A 17876-nucleotide genomic window follows, 5' to 3' on the forward strand; every position below is an offset into this window, starting at 1 on the left:
TTTAATTTTCCACAGGGACTGGACCACTCTACATTCTGCCAACAGTGTGAAAGGGTTCCTTTTTCTCCACTTTCCAGCAGTTGTTTTTTCTGGTATTTTTTATATGAGCCATTTTCACAGGTATAAGGTAGTTATCTCGTTGTGGTTTTGATTTGCATTTCCCTAACAAATAAGGAGAAGCATTTTTCATGTCTGTTGGCGATCTGCAAGTCATCTTTTAGAGGTGTTTGTTTAGCTCTTCCGCCCATTTTTTGATTGGGTTCTTTGTTCTCTTATTGTAAAGAGCCCAAAGAAATTACTGAAACCAAAGTTGTGGAGTGTTTTGCCAATGTTTACTTCTATGTGTTTTATGGTTTCAGGTCTTATATCTAAGTCTTTAATCCATTTTGAGTTACTTTTTGCATATGGTATAGTGGGTCTAGTTTCATTCTTTTGTATGTGGTTGTCTAAATTTCCCAATACCATTTGTTGAAGAGACTTTCCTTTCTCCATTGTATACTTTTGACTTCTCTGCTATAAACTAAGTGTCCATAAAAGACAGGATAGTTTTGTAGTATAGTTTGAAATCTGGGAATGTGTTACCTCCATTCTTTACCCCTTTTTGTCAGGATTTCTTTGACTATCCAGGATCATTTGTGGTTCATATAAATTTAGTATGTGGAAAACTGGATGATGGAGTGGCCATTTTAGAAAGGATGCTCTAAGAATGGCTCTCTGCAGAGGTAATATCAAGATAAAGAGTTGAACATAAAAAGAGAGGGGACAAATGCAAAATTCAGGGGAAAGAGCTTTCCAGAGATTCCTGAAGCATAGTGGAGTGACAAGAGTGGTAAATGAGGTAGGTGAAAAGGAACGCTTAATCTTATGGATCTTTGTACACAAGCAGAAGGATGTGGACTTAAATCTCCAAGTAAGGGAGAAACTGTCAGTAGAAAGGGAGCAACATAATCTAGAAACTTTTGCTGTTCTGTTTGTGAAAATCCCTTTGGGAATTGTAGAGAATGAATTTGGGGGTTGGGGACCTAGAAAGGCAGTCATATTCACATGATTTGGGCTCACACTAAGATGGTGTGGGTGAAAACAGAAATGAATCCAATTTTAGCTGAGTCTAAAGAACATGCTGAGCCATTATTGGAAGGAGGGGCGGTAGGAGGAGAGGTGTAAATTCGTATCAGAAGACCTTACAGACTGCTTATGTAGTTCTCAGGCTTCTTTGTAACATCTCACAGGCTCCTCATTAGTAAGATAAACTGACTTTGGTGGGGGTGGGGGTGGGGGTGGATATATTCATTTTCCTGTATATTTACATACAAATGTATTTATATGATTTTAACTTTAAAATAACTAATTTTTAACTGACGAAAGGGGTGAAAGAGTGAACGAGAAATTGGGCAACATGTATATACACCTCTTTAACGAAGTTTCGATTAGAGGTCGTGCTCGTCTATTAACCCTCCAGAAAGGCAGCACCTACCCCACTGTGGGGAACTGCGTGCAGTCTCAGCGCAAGCCGCCGACTTTAAGGAGCCAACGCCCCAGCTCTGGGGTCCCTGCGGCGCTCTCACGGGAGAGCTTGGCAGGCGCTCTGGAGCAACAACGCCCCCGACGTCAGTCAGCACGCAGCGGAAGCCCGGAGAGGCCTGGCAGACGCAATGTCTGCGCGCCGCGAGAGCCTGGAAAGGTGTCTACTCCACCCTCTTCCGCGTTCCGCAGCGGCTGCAGGGGTGTGGCTTGGTGATGTCATCTGACTGCGCGGCCCAGGGTGAGGGGTCATTCTATAAGCTGCCCTGTGTGCTTGGTGTGCAGTTTGTTAAGGGTTCGGTCTTTACTCCATTATAGGGTCCCCACGGCCTCGATGCAGGTGGTACTGTTACAGGGCAGGGAGAGGGGCAGCCCAAACCCTGCAAACCTGCCTATTGTAAATGGGTTCTGCCATCCGCTGCATCAACACAAAACATAGGAGACTTTAATGGGAAGGAACTTTAATACAATTAGGAAACAATACAGGAAAGGCAAAGAATCTAGTTTCTAAATCAAGCACCCAAAGTTACCTGTCCCCTCGTGGGTAAAAGTCCATCCAAATGGGATTGGCCCAGAGCAAGGCCCCAAAGCCTGCCGCAAGTCTAAAGCATCTTAAAGTGGGGACCCACAGAAATGGGTCAGAAACAACCAGACAAGCCCGGAAGGAAAAGAGCAAAATCAAAATCAAGATAAAAGCCGCCATTGTCACCTCCCCTCGGGTCTCTCACCCACATCTGTGTCACCCAGTGTAGGGTCAGGAATGGACACAGTTCAGGTTTTCTGATCCAGCAGATTGGGTAAAGGAGGAGTCAGAGTCCTCAGTGGCTTTTTGCAGGTCTTTTATTGGGATTTAGCGGGTACATGGCAGGCAGGAGTGCAGGGGGGCCAGGAGGCTGGCAGTCCTCCCAGCCCCCAGCAAATCTTCACTCTATCTGGGCTCTCTGGCATTCTCTCTGCTTCTCTGCTCTTCCGTTCATTCTGCTTCTTCTTGGCTTCTGCTGGTGTCCCTGTGATGCCGACCTTAAAAGCCCAGTCTTAGCCCTGGTGAATCCCATCTACCTATGCCCACACCCTATTCCAGGTGCCCGCCATCAGGCATGCATTCAGGACCGCAAGGATCCATCATCTATCCTGATGGCAGGAGGGCAGAAAAGCCTCACGTTTTTCCTTACCCTACACCCAGTCCACCACCAAAAGGCAAGCTCAGTTTCTTCATGTGTCTCTTGGCCCCATGTGCCTCCTCCATCCTGCTTCCTTCCTTCCTCAGTCTCCTCTGCAGCTTCTTCTCTTCCTGCTCAGCTCCACCCTCCATTTGGGTGGGGCAGGGAACCTGGAACCTTCCCCTTTCCTGGGGACCACCCTGTTACAGTATCACCTTTAAAAAGGAAAGGGCCAGGCCTCCCTGGTGGCGCAAGGGGTTAAGCAGGGCGCTATGAAGCAATCCGCAGCCTCTGCAGCACGAGTTCGATCCCTAGCCGGCCAAGGAGCGACCCACATGGCGAGCAGACCTCTTCTATCTCACCCGCCGCTCCCCTCAGCAGTGTGTTTCAGTCAATCTGCCTGTTCCGTTCCCTGCTCTGTCTCCAATGAATCCTAACTCCCCCTTCCCCACCCCGCAACTCTGTCCTGTACCCCAGCTCCTATATGCATAAATAAATAAATCCTTTAAAAATGAAAGGACCAACAGCTTGGAAAGATCAAGTAATTGGCTCAAGATTACACAGCAGAGTCATATTGTAGGTGGTTAACAACTCTCATCACTATAAAAGGAATATAGCCATATATTACTCATAAAGTGTTTATGGTGTTTGTGAATATCACCTTATATTTACCTTTGCCCATCGACCCCAGAGCAGGGACCATTTCTGATTTCTGACTGGCTCCCCAGCGCCTCAACACAAAGGAGAAACAGTATATTGACAGAAGGCCTGAAACCGAGATTGCAGATATACCCAGCGAAAGGTGAGGTCAAAATGTAGGTTTCTCTACAGGGCCTTACTAGTAACATCTACGCACACATCCAGTATGTACTTCTCATCTGTTTTTTTTTTTTTTTTTTTTTTTTTTTTTTTTTTCCTAAGTTGTCATCACCTTCCTACTGTCCTCCAGACAATCTAGTAATCAAGCTGCTTTCATGCACTGCACATCTGATTAAACACTGACTCCTGTCTCTTTTTCCTTCTCTTGGTCACTGTTTTCCACTAGATTAGACTTTGTCAAGTGATCTCTAAAATACTTCTGGAATTGATTCATTTGTTCAATTAATATTTGCAAATTCTTAATCATTAAGTATCATTAAACATCACCAAACATTGCTACTTTTACTCGTTTTCAGCACATAGTGGAGTATATTTCTTCGCCCAAGACCAAAGAGTTGTGAGTGGATGTGAGCCCTCTTATTTTCAGACACAGCAGTTGATTGCCATGTGAAGGTGTTCCAAAGCTCTTCCTTTTCTCTTGCCCTTCAACAGACAGCTTGTGAAATGGTGGTAGCTTCCTGAGACTATATCCCTGAATGGTTAAGATAAGCAGGGCCCCCTATGGACCTATGATGAACATGCAGCTTAGGAAAGAGAGAAACTTCTTTTGTCTTAAGGCACTGAGATTTTTGGGATTGTTGGTTACCACAGCATAAATCTGCCATCGTCTAATTGATGCTGGTGCCTACAAAAGTAAGCAAAAAAAAAAATTGGACTCTGTCCTAGTAGAGCTTATAGCAGAGGTATCTCTGTAAAATGCAGGTATGATCATGATGCCTTCCCTGCTCTAAAGCTCAATATCTTCCTGTTGCTTTAAGTATCCAGTCCAAACTCAGCCTGGCATTCTAAGTCCTTTAATAGTTGGCTCCAAACTGTACTTTTGTTTCCCTCTCCTTTCTGTTTGATAGTTCAGCCAAACTTTACTGCTGACTGTTGCCTTCATCCAGTTTCAAACACCTTCATCCATGATGTACCTTCAACCTCTGTGCATGTTTGCATATTCTAGTTTCCTACTCTTTCTTGTTAAATACTACATGCCACCCTCTACTAACCTTTGTAGAATACTTATAGTAGTCTTAATTGTATGGTTCAATCATTGTCTCCCTTTAATGTCCTTACAGGACTATAAACTTGAGAAGTCCATCTTATTCACTATTGTGTCATGTTGCATCAGGCAACACCACACTGTCAAAGAAACAGGAGTCGTGGAGCAAGCTGTTATAGCAGGATGCTGCCAAGAAGGCAAAACCTGGCCTTTTTATTGATTGAATGATTTTACAGAGTCAATTACTCAGGAGAACAAAGTGAAAAAAGTTAGAAGGAAGCCAATGTATGCTTAAGTTATCTAGGCTTTTGGGGGCGATGAGTCTGAGGATCCGGATTAGTTTTATGACCCCTGTTTGAAGATCAAAATCAAGCTTCGGACCCCCACTCATGGTTCGGATCTTATTAGCAAGGCATTCCGCTGATCATTCCCTGGGACGCAAAGTTACATACAGCTCCCCTGGCATTCCTGATCATGCCTCATGACGTATACTCGTTGTTCCAGGGAATTAACTTGAGAGGAACCTTTGCAGGGTCAGTAGTTTGCATTCTTTAAGTTTAGGAAATTGACTGAACCAAATGGACTTGGTACTGAAAAGGACAACTTAAGCAGTCCTTTAAGCCTAGCAGGCCCACAATGTCAGGCATATGTAGGACTTAAATATTTGTTAAATGGATGGTTCATTGGCTCCTTCAACTAAAAATGTTGTCAGTTGCATGTATTAGGTTCCTATTGTTGCAGTAACAAAGTACCACGCAATTAATGACTTAAAATAACATAAATTTACCACATAGTCAATAAATGACTTAAATCTACACATATGTCCTCAAAAGCATTATGCTAAATAAAATAATTCAGAGGAAGGCAAATATGTTATGATCTCTTTTACTGTGGAATCTAAAAAAAAAATTTAAACAAAACTCTTAACTCAGAGATACAAAGAACAGATTAGTGGTTACAAGAGGCAGGGGGTTGGAGAGGTGGTTCAGTAGAGGAAATGGGTGAAAGGGGTCAAAAGGTAAAAAAGCAGGAAGTTGTATATTATTAACATATTTTTCTTTGTGGCTTTCTCTGACAGGGATGATCCTTCTGGCATTTATGAATTGCAAGGATATTAATTTTACATTAATTTCATTATAAAACAGATAAACACAAATGTATTATCTTATGGTTCTGACCGTGTTGGCAGGCTCTCTGTAGTCTTTTTTGGAAACTCTGAAGAATTTATTGATATTTATTTCCTTGCTTTTTCCAACCACTAGAGGCTGCTCATGTTCCTTAGTACCTTCCAAGCCATATATTGCATCTCGCTGAGCATTCTTCTGTAATCACATCTTCCTCTAACCAGAAAAATAGCCAGGAAAGTTTTTCTGATTATAAGGATCCATAAAATTAGACTGGATTCACTTTAATAACCCAGGATAATCTTTCCATCTCTACATATTTAATTACTTTTTCCTTTTGCCATGTTAGGTACCATACTCTCAGTGCCAGGGATTAGAACAAGAATTATTCATTATTTGACTTTACCTCTTTCTACCTTGGCATTTACCCTTCAACATCAGCTAAATAAAGTCTTAACTGAAAAGCATCAGGGGTGTCCTAGAAGTAAGATAGTCATTTATGGCCCACATTTAGGCCTTGACTGAATTGACTAGACATGGCAAGATGGGTGCATGAGCTATGGAGACCCGACCCTAAGTGGGAGCAACATTTTTTTTTTTTAAGATTTATTTATTTATGCATACAAGAACTGGGGTACAGGCCAGAGATGCAGGGGGTGAGAGGATTCACCAGAGACAGGGTGGGAAACAGAACAGGCAGACTGACTGAAATACACCGCTGAGGGGAGCAGCAGGAGAGTCAGGAGAGGTCTTCTGGGCCATGTGGGTTGCTCCCTGGCAGGGGATTGAACTCATGCTGAGCGGCTGCGGATAGCTTCATAGGTTATGTCTTAACCTCTTGCGCCACCAGAGAGGCTTGGGAGCAACATTTTTATAGACTTTCTAGTCTGTCTCTCTTAGAGAGAGATCAACGAGATGTTGAGAGACTTTACTTTCCTCAGAAAATCCATGCTTTAAACTAGAAATAGGACACTATTTGGCTCAACAAATTAAACAGGATCTCTCTCTCCACTGCTTTCACAATATATACATAACAATATGAGCAATCTAATGTTTAGTTATAGACATTAGACTTTTAGCTAGGACATATGTTGCAAGTATTAACTCCCAATTTGACATTTGTCCTTTGATTTTGTTTTGTTCACGATAAAACCTCCTTTAGCATGTAGTTCCAATATACCTTGTGGGTACATGACAAAAGATGAGCAGAAGTCAAGATTCGGAAACTGGGGGGTCTGCTCATATTGGACTTGTAAAGGGTGATTTTCAGCTATAGGGGAAAAGGAATAAAAGATACTAAAGCAAGAATCTTTTAGTATGTTCTTCCTTTATTTCATCAAGGCTTTCCATTTCGAAGTCTGTTAATCCTAGATAAAAGACAGAGCCAGAAGATACTCCAGGAAATCATCTTGTGATCTTATTAGACAAATAAGTTGTATACAAGGTTAGTTATCACTTTACACTTGCAAAGTAATGACCTTCCTGTTATCCCTACAATTTTCTGTGTAAATGAGCTTTCCTTTTCCACTCTACACTTTTTTATTTCCTTTCCTTTCTGGTTATTTTTTTAACATGGACTTACAGTTTTTTATTTTTATTTATTATTCAATCTGCTAGAATCCGTTGCCTCTTGTATTCTTTTTGATGCTAAAATTGTCTCGGTATAGGTCAGTGGGAGCCCCTTTAATTCGCTTCTGTAACCTTTTGACCTATTTCCATCAGCCTTTGTGTTTTTTCCTGTCTCGGGCACAAGCTATTTCAGGATCACCTTCTACTTTACCTGCCCCAGATCTGACTTCTGTTTCATCAAGGAGCTCTGGTTCCTTTCAGTGAGCTATGATATTTAGAAACCAGGAGCTGACCTTAAGCTGTATTCATTGCTACTAGGGTCTAACTGCCTCTTGGTTCTTTTAGTTTCCCTTTAGTACATCCCCTTTTTCTTTCTTTTATTTGACTGAATAGTATTTTATTCTAGGAATGGACTTTTTTAAAAAAAAAAAAAAAACAATCTCTTGGGCCTCACTGGTGGTGCAGCGGGTTGAACGCAGCGCTGTGAAGCTGTCTGCAGCCTCTGCAGCACGGGTTCGATTCCTGGCTGGCCGGGAGATACCCACATGATGCAGCAGACTTCTCCTGTCTCGCCCACTGCTCCCCTCAGCAGTGTATTTCAGTCAATGTGCCTGTTCTGCTCCCCACTCTGTCTCTGGTGAATCCTCTCACCCTCCCGCGCCTCTGGCCTGTACCCCAGTTCTTGTACAAAAATAAATAAATCTTTAAAAAAATAAAAAATAAAAAACCAATTTCTTATTGAAGAACCTTTAGGTTATTTCCAATACTTTAGTATTACAAATCATGCCACAATGAATAAACTTACACATATATGTTGTTTTAGATCTGCAGTTGCGTATTAACCCTCAGCTTGATATTTGTGTCTTGAATTTTATTGTTTGCTGCAATGTCTTTAATTCATTTATAGCTGAATTTGTCACTTTTTTCTTTTATTGTGACTAGATTTTTGAGTCATGGGCAAAAACTATTATAAATTGTGTTATCATTTCCAATCATAAGTGATTTGAAATCTGCAAGTTTATCTACTTATTTTGATGTCCTCAACACAATGCTGTAGTCCTCAGTGACCTAATGACTAAAAGTTTTTATACCTCTCATTTCCTTTTAAGGAGTTCATTTAGAATAACTTCATATTGACCTTCTAAGAAGTAGTCTGCTATATTTATGGACACATAAAGTATTTCAACCTTTAACTATTATCTTTGGGAAAATAGATTTTGAAACCCAAAACCTGATATTGTACCTGGTATTTATTCATTTTTCAGTCATGTTTAAGTAAATGAAGAGATAAATAAATGAGAGGCAACCATTAATATGGAGGCATGTTGGTGAATTATTTACATGAAAAATTGAGTGCAACTTGAAAAAATCAATATTAGAGAAAGAGTTAAATAAGCCATGGTATATCTAGTTCATTGAAAATGATGTAGCACAAAAATGATAGTTCTAAAAGACATGTAATATGAAGGATGTATAGTATCTTTATTAGATGGATGTGGTGACAGAAGGAAAAAGCAAATTACCAAATTACTAAAAAGAATCTATTGACTATAAACACACATTGAAGAAAAATAAAAATTGGAAGAAAAATATATCTTTCTAGTTCCCAAATTTTCTATTCTAATGAAAAACCAAATTTTGTTAAATATTTTTTCCCTGCTCCCTAGCTGTTCTTAGACTCTGAGTGCAGCAATGGGGAGGTGATTTGAGAACATGAAGTAGGTCATAACTCAAGAGAGAATTAAACCTTTGCACAGGTACAGTATAGAATTCTCACCATACAGCTAACAGCAAGAGCTTGATTATATTTAAAAGGTCATAGTAAATGCTTTTCACAATTCCATGCTGTGGCTGCATGACTCTGAGATCTCTTATCTGTAAATGAGAATAATTAAATTACCCCATAGAGGTAATTTAATGATAAATGAGTATTTATCATTATTATTTATCATTATTATTAAATGAGTATTTAATATAAATACTTAAACTCTGACCTACAGGGTGTGATCAGTACATGATAATTTGTTTTGTTTTTTTGGTTTCTGGAATTTTTCCCCTTAAATTATAAAAGCTTGGTTACAATGCCCCCAAGTGTCTGTACATTGCAATATATCTGGTCTTTTTTTTAAAAGAATTTCTTATTTGAGGTGAATGCCTTGAAATGACTGTCCTAAGGCCATGCATTATCCACTCATGTTTTAAATAGCTCTTTTGAAACAAATGCGCCCCCCCCCCATATAAAAGTAACACACACTCTCCAAACAAAACTCGGAAAATATTTAGAACAATAAGGAATTCTAGCCAACTATAATGCAACCACCCAAACATTTTGGTGTGTTTTGTATTTTCTATGTAAGTTCATATATTTGTGTGTATAGATAAGTGGATTTTCTTTTTATAAATTAAGGTCCATATATTTTTACACAAGATTAAACTTTAGAATAAATGTAAACTGTATCTTTTGCTATTAAACAAGAGCAGAAAGATGACAATGTGGATAATGAAGTAACAGAGGGTGTATCTTTTCACCACAATTGCTCATGCTCCCCTTAATAGGCAATGACAGTAGGCATATCAAACGAGTGGTAGCATGCCTTACAAATGCTTTAAAGTGAAAGAAAAAATTCACATAATTTAGAAATACAATGGTACCTTATGTAATACCTGAGGAAGACTGTATGAGAATCAGTTTGTTGTACTAATAAACTTATTCTTTAATATGAGCATGGTAGCAAATCTGTCCTAAAATTATTTCTACTGTGTATATAAAAATTGGCCTTTTATGTAAGGGGAGGGGGAAAATAAAACTACAATTAGATGTATTTACTTATTTTTACAATAAGGGAACAAAAAATGATAAAAAACAACAAAAATGGTTACAAGTTAGGGATTGGTGGGAATGGCTAGGAAGCGAGACTTTTCTGAATATACATTTTTATTTAGTTTTCACTCTTGAAGCATGTAAATATTCTATGAATTCAAACATTTAAAATATATTAACTCATAAAGATCAAGCAGAGTCAGACCTTAAAACTGAATACAAATAAGGCCTCCCTTGTGGCCTAGGTGTTAAGTCTCAGCTCTATCACCCCTTTGGCCCTCTGCCCCTCTCCCTGGGAGCTAACCCACACATGGCGCAGCAGACCTCTTGTGTCTCATCCGCTGCTCCTAGCAGTGTATTTCAGGAAATCTGTCTATTCTGCTCCCCACTCTGTCTCTGGTGAATCATCTCACCACCCCCCACCTCCCTCACACCTCTGGCTTACATCCCAGTTCTACACGCACACCCACAAAAAAACACTACAAATAGGAAAAAAATCAACCTAAAATCAAAATGTTTATAACATAACCACACCAAAAATCAATTCAAGTAACTTTCCAGCACAGCAGTCTGAATAAGGACAAAACTAAAAAAGAAATCTTGAACTTTCCTTACTGGGTTTATTAGAGATAGTGGTTATGTATAGTGATTCTGAAAGTATTTTGTTTAGTTGTAGCAATAAGAAAAGGAATAAATATATATTGTTGCTTTTTAGAATCAGAGTTCTTTGAAGAAGAAGGATGCAAATAAAGAATGGGAAAGTCCTACTATATATATATGTATTTCCTTTTTTTTTTCCTACTTAGGCCAATCAGCAGTGGCATACCACTAACAATAAATATAGCTAGTGTCATAATTTGATTCCTACATACCATTTCCCAATAAAATGATCAGAGCTCCTTAGAGAAATGAGGACCCCAGGTCTGAGTCAGCCGAGTAGGGAAAGTACAAGGTGACTCAGTTTTGTCCCAAACAAAGAACTAAATATTCAAATGCTAAAATGGAATATAAACAGATTACAGTAGCTGGCTTCAAAGGGTTTCTCCTAGGCAAATTTGGAACAGTTTGCGCATCAAAAAGAATGATGACAGAACTGGGTAATAACATTACCAATAACAATATAAAATTAAGAAACTTCCCCCCAGTATCCCACCCCTCAGATTTCTAGGTCTGGGATGTGTTTTGAGAATTTTTATTTCTAAGCAACTTGCAGGTGATAGTGAGGTTTCTTGTGCATGGATATCAATTTGAGTAGCACTAGGTCATAAAACTTCAAATTGAAAAGTAACTATTAGTCTATATGAGTGGTGGGGTGGGGGTAAAGAAAAGGGAGAGATTATGGAAAGGTTTAAAGGCTCAGAGGCAAGAGCAATAGCTGGGCATTAAGGCAAATGTGCCTGGAGGGGGAGAGAATAGGGAAGAATAGGAGGTAGCCACCAGCTGGGCCACGAAGTGAATAGAAGCTTTTAAGTCAAGGCAGTACTGTGATGTGATATTCAGTTTTAGATGACCTCTCCTGGAGAATTCTGTGTGGACAATGAGGCCATCCAGTTGAGAACCAATGGCAATAGTGATGGGAATTGAAGGGAAAGCTGATAGATGTGGGACAGGAGAGGAGAAAAGAAAAATGGTTCCTAACTTTGGGAGATAGACATACTCTAGCCATAGTCTCCTTTGATTCATAGAAACAAAAAATATAATGATAAATATGTACCACATTATTGTTAAATTCATTGTATGGTAATAATTACATGTTACTGCTTTCTTAATCTTGGAAATGAGAGGACTAGGTTTACTAACTGCTTAATACATTCCTTGTATCTTTAAAATAGTGTTAATATTTATAATATCTCCCCATAAGATTTTGTGAGAAAAAAATGGCCTTTATTAGTATGTCACAGTAAAGAGTTGGAGGAAGAGGGATGTTTTATCGGGCATAGGGGAGATGTCAGGGCAAAGAGGGGGAAATGCCTAAGAAAGGAAACAATAAAATCTACTTGGAAAAGAAAACAAGGGGCTGATGGAAGAAAATAGATTGATTACCAGGGAAGAAAGGGGTAAAGTGTGAAAGTGTTCAAGCTTCTGGGAGAATATTAGCAGAAATTTAAGGACTAGCTGCTGTTTGGGGGAGCGGTGTTGAAATGACAGATAGGAAAAAGCTATTGTATAAGTTTTGCTCTTACAATAAGAATGCATCTGCCCTCCACATCCACCACATACATCTAGAACTTTCTAAAAGACTTTAATTGCTTTCAATATTTGGGGGGACAGGGCCTCCCTGGTGACACAAGGGGTTAAGACACAACCTATGAAGCTATCCACAGCCACTGCAGCATGAGTTCGATCCCCGGCCAGGGAGATATCCACATGACACAGCAGACCTCTTCTGACTTGCTCTGGCTCTTCCCCTCAGCAGTGTATTTCAGTCAGTCCACCTGTTCTGTTCCCCAATCTGTCTCTGGTGAATCCTCTCACCCCCCACACCTCTGGTCTGTACCCCAGTTCTTGTATGCATAAATAAATAAATCTTTAAAAAATATTTGGGGGAATTATTTTCTCTGAATATTACATTTTGCCAAGACTGGCCCACAGGACTTAATTCAGACTACTGAAATACTGAGAAATACCAAGAGACATTTTCTCTATTTTTATTCAGACATTTTCTATATATGTGTTAGTGACTCCTAATTTTTTTTTAAGATTTATTTATTTATGCATACAAGAGCTGGGGTACAGGCCAGAGATTCGAGGGGTGAGAGTATTCACCAGAGACAGAGTGGGAAACAACAGGCAGACTGACTGAAATACACTGCTGAGGGGAGCAGTAGGCAAGACAGGAGGGGTCTGCTGTGCCATGTGGGTTGCTCCCTGGCCAGCCAGGGATTGAACTCGTGCTGCAGAGGCTGCGGACTGCTTCATAGTGCTGTGCTTAACCCCTTGCGCCACCAGGGAGGCCCCTTGACTCCTAAGTTTCAAACTTATTACAAAAATTCCAGAGAACTACATAGGGAAACTACTAAGGGTCAAGACATTTTTTTTAAGTTCTATCTTTGAGGTTCTAATCATTTTGTGAAACTTCAGAAAAACTCTACTTTGAAGATTTAACATTGCCACTATAGTGAGATCATCCCAAATCAGAAACTTGTTTTTTTCCAGTCTTTCACCATGTTTCTTACATCTCTTTTGTACTTTATTTATTCTGTGTAGCTTGTTCTTTCAAAGTACTTTCTTAATGTAAAAGTAATATGTGCTGGCTGGACTTCTCTTTTTCCAGCTTTATTAATGTATAATTGACAAAATTGTAGCATATTTTACATTACATATAATAATATATTAAAGTGTACAAAGTGATGATTTGATATACATGTACATTGTGAAAGGATTCCCACATTGAGTTAATTAACTCCATCACCACATGATTACTTTTTTTTTGGTAGAAATGCTTAAGATTTACTCTCTTAACAAATTTCTGATATATAATACAGTATTATTAGCTATAGTCACCATGCTGTAATTAGATCCTCAGAATTTATTTTTGTAATTGGAAGTTTGTACCATTTTTTTTTTTTTAAGATTTATTTATTTATTTATACAAGCACTGGGTATAGTCAGAAGCGCAGGAGGGTGAGAGGATTCACCAGAACTAGAGCGGGGAACAGAACAGGCAGACTGGCGAAATACACTGCTGAGGGGAGCAGTGGGAGGCAGGAGAGGTCTGCGCGCCATGTGGGACCCTCGCCGGTGGCCGGGGATCGAAAAGGCACTGCAGAGGCTGCGAGCAGCTTCGCAACCCAGCGCTCAACCGCTGCGCCACCGGGGAGGCCCGAGTTTGGCTTTTTTAGATTCCACATATAAGAAAGATCTAATACTATTTGTCTTTTTTTCTTTGACTTATTTCACTTAGCATAAAGTCCTCCAGGTTTAACATGTCCTTTTTATGAGTGAATTTTATTACATGAGTATTTATACACACACATTATCTTTATCCATTCATCTGTCAGCAGACACAAGTTGTTTCCATGTCTTGGCTATTGTGAATAATGCTGCAGTGAACATGAGGATTGGGGTGCAGGTGTCTTTTTGGGAGAGTGATTTTGTTTCCTTTGGATATACACCCAGTAGTGAGGTTGCTAAGTTATATGACAGAGTTATATTTTTACTTTAGTTTGAATTTATCCTTAATTGTGTGTTATAAACTCACCAAAAAAGAAATCACACCTTCTTTATAAACAATATCATGGCAATCAACAGCACAGGTCTCAAAGTCAGAAAAACCTGAGTTTGCATCTTGCCTCTGCACCCCTTAGTTAAAATGCCAAAGATTTTGTTGTAGTAATTAATTTTGTTCAATTGTGTTTAGTTTCAATATTCTCATCTTAAAATTGAGTTAATAATGCCTAGTTCTTTTTTTTAATTTTTATATTCCCCATACAATTGCAACCCCCTTATTTTGACCCCAAGCCCTCCTTTCCCCGCCCCCCACACCCCATAGAGTGTCTCTGGTTCATAGTTGTTTGTTGATTTTGATTTTTTCTTTCTTATAGTTATTCTTTTTCCTGGTCCCTTATTTAGGTTTTCTAGATTCATGCTATGAGTGAGACCATCCGGTATTTTTCTTTTTCTTTCTGGCTTATTTCGCTGAGCATGATCCCTTCCAGCTCCATCCATGTTGCTGCAAATTGCATGTGTTTATCTTTTTTGAATGCTGAGTAATATTCCATGGTGTATATGTACCACATCTTCTTGATCCAGTCATCTATTTTTGGGCATTTGGGTTGTTTCCAAAGCTTAGCTATTGTAAATAGTGCTGTTATAAACATAGGGGTGCAGGTGCTCTTTGGAATTGATGTTTCTGTGTCCTTTGGGTAACTACCTAGGCGTGGAATTGTTGGATCATATGGAAGCTCTATCTTTAGTAGGTTGAGGAATCTCTACACAGCTTTCCATAATGGTTGGACCAGTTTGTACTCCCACCAGCAGTGCAGGAGAGTTCCTTTTCCTCCACACCCTCGCCAACATTTGTTGTTGCTAGTTTTTTTAATACGTGCCATTCTTACTGGTGTGAGATGGTATCTCATTGTAGTTTTGATTTGAATAATGCCTATTTCTACTGGATACTTATGAACATTAAATGAGATATAAATAAGAATGTATTAAAGTGTTTATCACTACACCTGGTACACACAAGTAATCAACCAATGTTAACCATTATTCTGTGTTTGTTTACTTTATTATTTGTATTGATTTAAAAGTAATAATCACCACAATGAGAAGAATATCAGCTTAATATTCAGAGTCAAGATGAGGGCTAAGCAGAGGGAAACAGACTTTGTACACAAACATTGCTCATTTTCTTCCATATTTGAATCCCTATCATGTAGCACACAAGTAGCTACTCAGATCTTTGCTGAACAGATCATGGCTAAGACAAGAGAAGAGAACCATGAAAAGAATCTGGTGCTGGCACCATTGGTTACTATGCCTTGAGATTTGAAATCCCAAGGAATGTTGTGGGGGCTTGAGGCAAGCTTCTAGCCTAAATGAACCTTATTGGAAGTGGGGTAGGAAGAAAGTGTTATCTGTTAGTTCCAGGACCTAGCTAGGAGTTCTGAGCCTCCCCCGGGAATTTCAATTCAATCTCAGTTCCTTCTCCTCTCTGCCCTCTCCCACAGTGCCTCTGGAGAGTGCTCTAGTGATGGGAACTTCCAGTGACCAACCTGCCCTTTCATGAGGTTTCTGGGAGTTGGGGACCCACTCAAATACCACCTTCTGCCTTAAGCACTTCCTGTTTGCCCATGTAAGAATCTTCCTTGTGATTGCACTTATTTGTCCTGTTCCAGCCACTAGCTTTGCATTGTTTCCCTTGGGAACCGAAAGTCTCTGAGAGCAAAGTCTGACTGGCTCCTGTTTTATCAGTACAGTGAGATATACACAAGTTCCAAAGTAATGACTGTTCTATTGAATTCTACTGAAACTGGAGGGGGCCTGCAGCCTGCATCTTCAAGCTGCTCTTTAAACTCCAGCCTTCCCCTAAAATAAGGTGCTACCCTGGTCTCAGAGCTGTAAGAAACAAACTTCTGCTTCTACAGAAGAAGATAGCCTGGTGTTCTTTGTTTGACTCCTAGTTGGAAGTTCACAGTAATCCTTTTTTTTCTTTTTTTTAAAGATTTATTTATTTATTCATACAAGCACTGGGTACAGTCAGAAGCACGGGAGGGTGAGAGGATTCACCAGAGCCAGAGTGGAGAGCAGAGCAAGCAGACTGATGAAATACACTGCTGAGGGGAGCAGCGGGCAGCAGGAGGGGTCTGCGCGCCATGTGGGACCCTCGCCCGGCGGCCGGGGATCCAACAGGCGCTGCAGAGGCTGCGGGCTGCTTCGCAACCCAGGGCTCAACCGCTGCGCCACCAGGGAGGCTCCCCAGTTATCCTTTTTTAAAGCAAAAAATAATAATAATTCTTAAATAATAATTAAACAAAAAAATAAATTATTTAATTTAAAAAGCCAGCAGGGATCCAGAAGAAAATATTTAGGGGTTAGGGATAGGGGTTAACATTCAACTTTTTTCCTCTCTATAATTTAAAGTTCATTTTTTACATCACCCAGCTATTACATAGGAGCATTGTTGAAATTCAACATCTGTAACAGCAAGAAACAATCTGAAAGAATTCTGACTCTATTAGCAAACAGCTTACTTAAATATTGTTTAGCAGCCATATAAAATTATTAAATCAATAATTTAGCCCATATGCAATTATTTTAAATCATGAAATTTGCACAAAATTGTAAATTTTTCATTCTTAATCATCATTACCACATTGTTTGCTAAAGTACTTGGCCAAAAATAATATCTTCTGGAAATTATTCTGAGTTATTTAATTAATTTTAGTTAAAATAACATCTAAGGCAAAGCAGCTCAGCAATTTTCTTTTCTCACTCGACATGGGATAAAAAATTACCCTTTCAACTTCATGAATGTGTCCTTCATGGCTTGAACCTCATTCTGCTTGAAGAATGCGAAAGTGTCTCCTCTTGACTTCACATAGCTTTTCACAAATCCAGTTAATTTCCTGAGCCCTTCAGTCAGTCCCTCCCCAGTGATGGCACAGCAGGGCTGTACATACCAGTTCCGGTCACTGCAGAGCTTCTTTACTTTAAACATTCTGGTGATGTCCTCGGCAGTCAGAGCGCCAGGCATATCTTGTTTGTTGGCTAATAGGACAACAGGTACATGTTTAATGTGTTCATTCTTCAAAATGTGCTCAAACTCTCTCCTGGAATCTTCTAGTCGCTGCTTATCTGTACTGTCCACAACATACAGCAGCCCGTCAGTGTTCTCACAGTAATAGTCCCAGACAGTTCTCATTTTTTCCTGTCCTCCAACATCCCAGATCGTGAGTAGAAGACTCTTTTCCAGTTCAATCATCTCCACGTTGAAACCAATTGTTGGTATGGTCACAATATCTTTAGCAAGTTTTAATTTATAAAGGAGAGTAGACTTCCCTGCAGAGTCAAGTCCCAGCAGAAGAATTCGGGCTTCCTGGACTTTGGTATTTTTAGAACTCAATAGACCCATTTTCAGGTTTTTGTTTTTTTCATTTAAAGACTTTTTTTTTGGCTGAGGCAATGTTTCTTCTGTAGATCTTGCATGAAATTGTTAGGCGGAAAGAAGAGAGCTAATGCTTTATATTACATTGTTAGATTAGGAGCTTGCGTGTATTTATGTTGTGGCTTATCAACTTAATTGTGGGCAGTGTTTTATGTGCAGTCCAGCCAATCCTGAGGAGTCTGTGGTTTGAGTAACTAGGCTATGTCTA

The 17876-nt window shown here is 39.6% G+C and overlaps 2 protein-coding genes across 3 annotated transcripts in view; both read right to left on the minus strand.

The window, feature by feature from the left end:
• Nucleotides 1-1589, minus strand: part of LOC119256976 (arylamine N-acetyltransferase 1-like) — a 102769-nt gene extending 101180 nt beyond the window's left edge. The window contains exon 1 of one of the 2 annotated variants that reach the window (XR_005127944.2): nt 1475-1589. The gene's annotated coding sequence lies outside the window, so the exon portion shown is untranslated. The remainder of the gene's footprint in view (nt 1-1474) is intronic. The other variant, XM_054700964.1, reaches the window with a different exon arrangement.
• Nucleotides 1590-17014: 15425 nt separating this feature from the next.
• Nucleotides 17015-17635, minus strand: ARL14 (ADP ribosylation factor like GTPase 14). The gene has a single exon (XM_037526680.1). It carries the CDS (start codon nt 17633-17635, stop codon nt 17015-17017), a length of 621 nt encoding a protein of 206 aa, XP_037382577.1.
• Nucleotides 17636-17876: the final 241 nt, after the last annotated feature.

This window comes from Talpa occidentalis, unplaced genomic scaffold (assembly GCF_014898055.3).
Source record: "Talpa occidentalis isolate TD23 unplaced genomic scaffold, MPIMG_talOcc4v2.1 talOcc4.4, whole genome shotgun sequence".
Classification (NCBI taxonomy): Eukaryota; Metazoa; Chordata; class Mammalia; order Eulipotyphla; family Talpidae; genus Talpa; species Talpa occidentalis.